This window comes from Chaetodon trifascialis, chromosome 22 (assembly GCF_039877785.1).
Source record: "Chaetodon trifascialis isolate fChaTrf1 chromosome 22, fChaTrf1.hap1, whole genome shotgun sequence".
In the NCBI taxonomy this organism is placed as follows: Eukaryota; Metazoa; Chordata; class Actinopteri; order Chaetodontiformes; family Chaetodontidae; genus Chaetodon; species Chaetodon trifascialis.
In genome coordinates, this window is record NC_092077.1 from 19,854,228 (window position 1) to 19,862,900 (window position 8,673).

General features: G+C 42.7%; 1 protein-coding gene across 1 annotated transcript; it reads right to left on the bottom strand.

The window, feature by feature from the left end:
• Positions 1-3,091: 3,091 nt before the first annotated feature.
• On the bottom strand, positions 3,092-8,199 carry LOC139350690 (interferon gamma-like). Its single transcript, XM_070992221.1, has 5 exons — positions 8,073-8,199; positions 7,029-7,100; positions 3,916-4,054; positions 3,767-3,885; positions 3,092-3,265 (listed from the first exon to the last, which is right to left on the bottom strand). Exons 1-5 carry the CDS (start codon positions 8,190-8,192, stop codon positions 3,116-3,118), a joined length of 600 nt encoding a protein of 199 aa, XP_070848322.1. The 5' UTR covers positions 8,193-8,199; the 3' UTR covers positions 3,092-3,115.
• Between the last annotated feature and the right edge of the window lie 474 nt (positions 8,200-8,673).

The following is an 8,673-nucleotide window of genomic DNA, read 5'->3' on the forward strand; positions in this document are numbered from 1 at the left end:
TTATGAGGTGTTTTTAAAGGTTTATGTCTTCAGTAGGAGCCAATGGGCTTGAAGCTGAGAGCATGTTGAGCATTGGATTCATTAACAGTAAGAAAAATATAGAATAACACCAGACTTGTCCTTTCAGTGGAGTCTGATTCAAGAAGCTACAAACAAAAGATAATGTACGTGTTTTTGTGCTATGGGTCTGCAGGTGCTGTATCTCATTTTGATGAGTGTCGCTGTCACAAATAAAACTAAATGTTCCTGTAAAGAAATGATTGAAAGTTATTTATCCGTCAGTTTGTCTTATCAGTGGTTAAGGCTGTTAATTGACCACACAAACACACAGCTCTGCTCTCCAGCGCTGTGGGGAAGCACAGCACCAGTTCTTAGAAATCCCAACCTCACAAATACAGAACATTCACAGTGCATTGTGGGTAAGGGCTGCAGTTACAGTAAAGAGGGCTACCTGCCATTTACCAGAAGTGATGTCACAGGAAGTGACGTCGTGGCTGTGGGTTGGAGGCAGGGCGGGGGTCTGAGTTCTTGTGGCGGCAGGAATACCCCAACCCGCCGGCGTGTCTGCAGAGGATCATGGTCTCTGAGGAACAACAGTTATTCTGAGTTTTGTTCAGTATCTTGTTCTCATGTTGAAGTATAAATATCCAGTAAATGCAGGATCGGAGTTGTCTTGCTTACGTCTGTCTGTCTTCAGAAACCAGCAAGACCTGTCCACTGTGTCTGTGACCGCAGTCAGCATCAAGTCATGTATTTATTTATCTTTTTTAATAATAACTATTGATAATAAATGTGATAATTTACGAATTTTTATGACCGTTTAACAATGCTGGAACATAAACTAGTCCATTTAATCAAATACTGCATTCAGGCACAGTTTGGAGGTGCTTGTTTGACGTCTACAGGTACTAGTTACTTTGCAGATTGATATTTTACGTAAAATATATAAAATACAGCACATTAAATCAGTGGTTTCCAGTCTTTTTGGTTTGTGGCCTCTTATGAAGAAGCAGTTTCTGGTTGTGTCTTCATGTCATTTCAGACGTCTAGAAGTTGTTTGATTTCCACCAAAGAGATGTTTCCACTCTGATCTTCCCACATGGTTTCATTTAAATGACTGTTACAGTTATTGTCAGGTGTGGCCGTAGTAATAATGAGCATATGGTGTATAAATAAAGATATAAAGAGCATGAAAGTCCTCGTATGGAGGAGGTGGGGTGAACAGTAATGTACTGTGTTTAACCCATGAGCATTTTCTAAACGTACGTAAAAGTGAGGACGACGGTTTATGTGTCGCTGGGTTTGTATTTGCTCAAGGCCCATAGACGTTAAATTATCCAATATCTTACAATAAGCATTAAGATTTTTCTTTATAATCTCACGACCCTTCAGATTTATTTTGTGGCCCTTTGGAGGGGCCCAACCCCTGGGTTGAAAAACCACTGGACTAAACTAGTTAACTGTATTTAAGTAGTTCAAACTAACTCCACCTTAATCAGCTATAACATTAAAATGTTGCTCCACCATTCATGCATCAGACTTAGACTTAGACTTAGCAGTCTAAGTCTAGTTAGAGTTTGAGCAGCATCAACAATCTAACATTTCGATGTATAATAATAAATTAATGGCCACAAGATGATGCTGAAGGCCTCACAGGGTTTAAAAGGACCACATGCTTCTATTTGTTTGTCAAAGGATCTGCTTTTTATCACTTGGAAACTGTCAATCCAAGCAGACTGAAATGAGTTGCGGAGTTGCACAAGGCTCAATCATTGGGCCTCTTCTGTTCAGCATTTGCATGTTTCCATTACAAGAAACAGAAACAGAACTACTCTGTTTTATGCAGATGACACCCAGTTGTACCGAGAAGTGTAACCAAAGCTGATTCTTGACCTTGAACGTAACAATTGACAAAATAATCTTAAATAATCGTAGCTGTTCTGGAGCTTTCAGTCATGTCAGCCTGGCCCACTGTTCACTCTCTCGTGACCTTTATGGTCCTCTTATCTATTCTGACTTTAACCATAAGATGTCGTCAAAGTACCTTGAGGTGAGACAGTTTAGTCAAATCAACAAGTGGCCATGTCTGAGCTTCCTTCAGCCAAATGCATATAAAACTGAAAAAAAAACTGTCTTTGCTGCAAAGAAGTGAACTAGTCTTGACTCTCCGTCACAGAACTCTCTGTGTTATCATGGACTCAGTGCTAAACTTTAAAAACCACATTGAATCAGTGACCAAGTGCATCAGAAAATGCAGTTCTCTCTGTTTTATTCAGTTGCATTTGTCTTCATGCCAATCAATAAATACACAATAATTAATCAACAATCAGTCACAGCAGAATGACTCACGATTAAATAAATACCTTAAATATAAAATAAATATAGAAAAATACAACATGTTAAGAAAATACAAAAATCCCTGAAGAGTATAGTACTTCTACTACAGCTGCAGAGTGAAGTACACCTGTGCCGTAGTATGTCAGCATTAAACTATGGTGTACTTTGTACTGTAAACATCATCATCAGTTCTTTTACACAGTACAGTGGGTGTTGGTGGGAGTTTGCTGGAGCGACATCCAATCACAAAGCTTAAAATATTATTGTTCTATCTGCCTGATTTTCTGAGCATTAAATCATCTACAGTTTTTAAATAAGTAAAATGAAGAAATCAAGTACTTCCAGGTGACATTGCTAAATACTGCGATTGACAAAGTGAAACTGTTGAATACAACTCGTTAACTTCTCATAGGATCAAACCACCGCACTGCTTTCAAGTATCAAACACCAAACTTTCATAGAAAAATATACAGATTTTTACAAAATTATCATATTTCTTAGGCTTAGACTGCTGGTTCACTGTCACTGTAATAAATATCTATGAAATAATCTCTTTAAAAACTCTAAAAACAGAAAAAGTTTTAAAAAATGGCACACTGGTGTTCATGTTGATATTTTTTGGTCTCGTAAGGTTTCATGTTCATATTCATTTCATGTTATTTTCCATCTCTAACTTGTCATTAATCCTGCGTTTTAACATGATTGCATTTTAGTTGCCTGTGAATATTCTGCATTTTAGTTTTGTTGCGTCACCGTTGACGTCGTTGTTGCGCCCGTTTTAGCCACTAAGGTGACTTTTGACCCTCCGCGCTTGCCGCCTCCGCCGTTGCCTCCTCTGCATCTCAGTGTTGTCAGGCAGCGAGCTCGCCTCCTCGTAGAGCCACGGCAGCTCCCACAATGCTTTGCTCTGGATGACAAAGTTATCCATCTAGGGGAGGGAAAGAAACTGACATTAATTTCTCAAAGTCAAACGATCAAATTTGTTTGCAAAACAGTAAAAACACAGTTCACACAGCAGCACAGCATGAACCTTAAGAGCCCCGCTAAGCCCTGCATGAGATGGCCACAGGCCTGTGCAAAGCTTCAACAAGCCTTGTTTAAGGTCTACGTAGCCCCCCAAAAGTCCTACATAAACCTTTGATAAGCTTATCTTTCAGCCTTACTTAAGGCCTACGTGAACCTTCCCTAAGCCCTCCGTTAAGCCCTCTAAGACATCTGTAAGCCCCCAACAACTTTTCCAAAAGCCTGACTGTAAACGCAACACAAAGCTGCTGCAGAAGCCTGGATAAGCCCTACTTTAAGCCTACATAGGCCCTCCTTAAACCCTGTGTAATCCATCCACGAGCCTTACTTTCAGCCTACGTTAGGCCAACAGTCAGGTCCATGTACATTTTTGTCCGTCTGTCAGTGTGAGTCTATGTCTCTCTACCTTGATGTCTCTCAGAGACTGCAGTCCCTGCAGAAGCTTCTCCTGCTCGTGGTACCGGTGTTTCCTCAGCTCCTGGACCCTCTTCAGGATGTAGCTCAGCTCCTTCCTGACATCGACACCTGCTCCCGTCCCAGCACCACCGGCGGTACCGGCAGTGGGGGTGACAGCAGAGGCTGGATCCATGTCGCTCCTGGCGGTCTGGGGACTCTGGGTGGGCAGCTGCTTCATCATCTGGCCAATCAGCTTTTCGTACGTCTCCAGAACGGCACCCATAAACACCCTCTTTGCCTGAGAGAGAAACAGGTGAGATCAGCACGCGATGTAGGTTCTGGTTTCTGGCAGGTGATATTTAAACTGCTTTTAACCAAATAATACTGATGGTTCGGGCGTGTTTTAGCTTGTTAAGTGCAAATCCTGAAAATGTCCTCAGTGTTTGCAGCAAGTTTGGAATCAGTGCAAGTTAATATCTGGCAAAATTAACTGAAACCGAAGTCTGCTCAGAAAGTAGGAACTCAATCTGAAAACGGATTGTGAAACCTGCGTACCAGTGCTGAAAACATTTTTTTACACAGTGGAAAAACTTTGTGGTCTCCCACACAAGTTAAATTAAGCATAGAGTCGGTCTTAAAGGGGAATGCCGCTCATTCGCTCATTGACAGTGAAAATAAATGTGAGTCCACATTACTCACGACTCAAGACTCAACGAGGGCACAGGTCAACAAAGTCTCACATTTTATTAATCGTTCAAGACGCAATTTTCAGTCGCTCTGAATGTCTGACCTGTGCCAGCCAAAGGTCTAAACCTCGCAAAAGTCCGATGTTAAACTCAGTTCAACTGGATTTTTGAGAGACTTATGAACCAGATGACCCACAGGTGTTTCTGGAGTTTTGATTCTAGACCATTTCCTCTGTCGGTTCACCTCGGAAGTTGGTGGAGTTTTGCCAGAAATCATTACTCTGCTAAAACAAAGTTTCTCAACAATCTCTGGAGTTTTCACAGGATTTAACAAGCAAAAGCCTTTTGGAGAGTTTCTGAGATCTACAGCATGTGGAGGCAAAATGCACATGAGAGGTTTTAACTTAACAGGTTACTTGTTGCTCGCCCCCTAACCCTAACCTCAGATGAGTCACATGAGGAACAAAATCAGAGTTGGTGAAATGTAACACCTTTGTTGTTGTGGGGAAGGAAAAACAAGGCGGGAAAACCCAGAGCGTTATGTGGGATGGGTGGCCCTTTCAGTCTGTGCTTAACACCACTTTGAATCGAGCTGCTTGTTTCCTGTGTGCCACCATGAAATGCTCCGCGGGATGAAAATTCATCCTGACATTAAAATCTGTTCGACCTTCATGACTTTCAATACAGAAATAAACAAACAATATGTGTATTTTGCATTTTTCTAACAGCCAGGTGTGCCGGACACCGACTCAAACGACTGTCCAAAGCTGATCCAAGTGCCTAAAACATCCGACCTTGTTGGGTTAGACCTTACATTTGGTTTTCTGATGCCACAACGAGCCCGACTCCACTGGATATCTGACACTGTCTCAGAGCTTAGAGCGGCTTTCACATCATGAATGACAATATTTCACTGACTCTACATGAACTCGAGAGATTGCAAACATTAGTTTAACCTGCTCTCAGTCTAATCATTGATCATCTTCAAATCATTTCCTAATCTCAAATTGGAAACCCAGTTTAAAGTCTTCAGACCTCAACTGATTGCTATCTTATTCTTTAATGTTTGTCTTTGCTGCCTGAAAAATGCCAGCCACCACAGCATCTCCCTCAACCTCGTGTCGTCCAGATATCATCTTGTTGACGACACAAGAGGAAAAGCAGCGAACAGCCAACTGAAGCCCTGTTAAGGCGCTCAGCGGTTCGACTCTGCGGTTCGACTCTGCCGGGCTGGCGTTCGGCGCTCGAAACCGACCATGAAGTGGCTTTGCATAATTGTTGGTGAAAAGTGAAAGTTTGATTTGGAGCTTGAGAGAAGTTGCACAAAGGTTGCACAGTGCAGAGCAGCTGCAGGATAACCACAAAAACCTCGACACAAACTCCAGTGCACAAAAGAAACTGTTCACAGAGTCAGACTGAAATGTGAAACCTGAGGAAAACACCAGCTGCTGACTCAGTGTTTGATGTTTAGCTGAAAATCAACGGGAGAACATGGAAAGCAGCTTAAAGCAGTCCAACAATACACACTGCAACACTACCACATGCACTTTGAAGTATGCTAACGCTCGCTGCACACTGAAAGTCTCGAATGCACATTAAAACATCCTGAAACACCCGAACGCACCTCCTCAATGAGAGTTGATGAGATGAGAAAATCAAAAGCAGTTTCATGACTTTGCATTAAGTCGGTCGTCACTGGAGTCAAGAGGCCTAGCTTAGCATAAAGACTGGACGTAGAGAGAAGCAGCTAGCCTCGCTCTGTCCAACAATACGCCAACCATCACCTCTAAAACTCACTACTTTGTGAAAAAAGGCGTCCTGGTGAGCAATAGTCAGAGCAGTGAATGTGTGTCTTCACAGTGAGGTTGCCAGGTTTGGTACCATTGTGCCTTTACAGTTGCCAATCCTGTGCTAACAAACATTAGCCAGAGATGTTGTGCAGAAGCAGCAGGCGGAGGGATGAACCAACAGATGAGGTCACAAACAGCTGTTTTCACATTCCTGCTTGTATGTAAATGAGTGTTAATTGGTCAGCTGTAGAGCTGTTGGTAGAGCTTTTTTCCCACTTTAGACAGAACCAGGCTAACAGTTTCCACCTACATCCAGTCTTTATGCTAAGCTAAGCTAACTGCTTCCTAACTCCAGCTCATACTTAACACCCTGACATGAGAGTGGTGTCTATCTTCTCAGGGGCGGGGCTTGCGGACAGGCAAGCCAGACAGTGGCTTGGAGCCCCCGACCACTTATTTACAACAACGATTACTGATAGGCCTGGGCTTTCAGGGACCTCTGTTGGTCCCTGGACCTCACTTTGAGAACCACTAATCAATTTTTTCAGTATTCATCTCAAATGTCCCAGAAGTTGTGCATTTATGTGTGCAAAAACCAAATTTTTGGGGCATGCATGGGTGGGGTGGGGGCCCCGGGAGACCCTAGCAATGCCACTGCATCTTCTGTTCTCACTCTCAGGGAGAAAGAAAGCAAACACGTCTCCAAAATGTTGAGCTATTCCTTCACTTACTAACCACAGAGACTTCACAGAGACTTCATGCTCCTCTTTGTGGATGTATAGAAACTACTATTTACCTCCATCTTTGTAGTCAGCGGCTCTCTGGAGAACACAGGCCTCCCATCAAATCTGTCTTTATTTGAAATCCTCTGCAAAAAAGACAATGAAACATTTTTTCAGGTCACATTTGATGTAAATCTAGTGTCTTTCCTCCTTAAAGGAAGCAGATCAGTGTTTTTTCAATAAATATAAATCATGCGTACTGCTCTGAAAACTGTAGTTATTGGTGCGTTTAAAGACAGTCAGACAGTGGACATTTCAAAGATGTCTGTTGCAAAGCATTTAAATGATGCACAGTAGTATTTCATCAAGCATCTGTTCTTATTGGTGCATTCAAGGACACTCTGACCCCGGCGATGTGAGAGGCTTTGTTGTTAACAAGTTCTGTTATCATGATAATCACAAACAAAGACAAACAATAAGTAAACACGTAGTGATAAAGATAATATGAATTTTTCTGTTGGTGCATTCAAAGACAGTCTGACATCTGAGATTTGAGAGACAATGTTGTCAACAAAAGACAAAAACTAATAATAATCAAACAAGTTGCGAAAAGAATCGTGTGAATTTGGTCCTTTCTTACACTGCACTGATAGTTTCCTTGACTTTAACATAAAAACTGTCTTTTTGGTGCATTTGTGGACCCCTGAGGTTTGAGTACCTCTCAGATTTCAAAAGTAGGAGTGGCCTTGAACGCACCATCAAGACAGTATCCCTGCTGTCTACTGCATTACCACGTGACAACAGTATAATGTACATAAAGGTGAAAAGTAGGTTAATGGTAGTGATGATAGTGAGAGACAATGCCTGTAATTAAACACAGTGACTGCAAAACCAAAAAATGTCTGCGTGTGTGTGTGTGTTTGTGTGTGTGTGTGTTTGTGTGTTTGTGGTGAGAGCATCAGTGTGAGAAAGACGAACGAGGAAACGCAAGGCTTGTAGCAGCATTTGAAGTACACGAAAACAAATACTGAAACTATGCCTGTGGCAGTATAAGTACAAGTAACAACAGCCTCAGCAGAACTAACAGTAGTAGTACTCGCAGTACTGCCAATACTCACATAGTGCTGCAGGAGGTTCTGGATGGTTCTGTTCATCTTCACAGGGATGTGGGAGCCTCTGACCTGACACACCGCCAACCAGAGACACAGAAAGACCACCGCCCTCGCTGTGACAACCATCGTATTGCTATTCGTTAGCCCCTGCCTGCCGGTCGCTGGTTCGATTCCCAAGCCTGTCCGGGCCCGGCGTGCCTGTCGCTTCGGTCTGTGTAGGAGTGATGCAGAGGACAAAGACAGGTCCAGCAAAGACCTGCCTGGCTGACTGTGTGATGCCTGACTGACTGTTTGACAGACGTGTGTCTTCTGCCCTGAAGTTGGCTCAAACTGTTTGACTTGTCATGAAAGCTTTTATTTATAACGCAGTGAGAGAGCGAGGCAAAGGGGCAGAGAGGCATAGACACACACAGGGGAGAGAGAGAGTGTGATGCAGCGATGATCTAGGTGTGAAAACTGTGGTTGTGCAGTTTCCTTTAAATCACCAAACTTCATAGAAGTGGGTGAGGGGTCTCCCACTCGTGCATGCCAAACAAATAATCAGCTCACTGAAGAAATGCAAATCACCCACTGGTTTTAATGCAATTAATGGCTGTAATGGTCATAC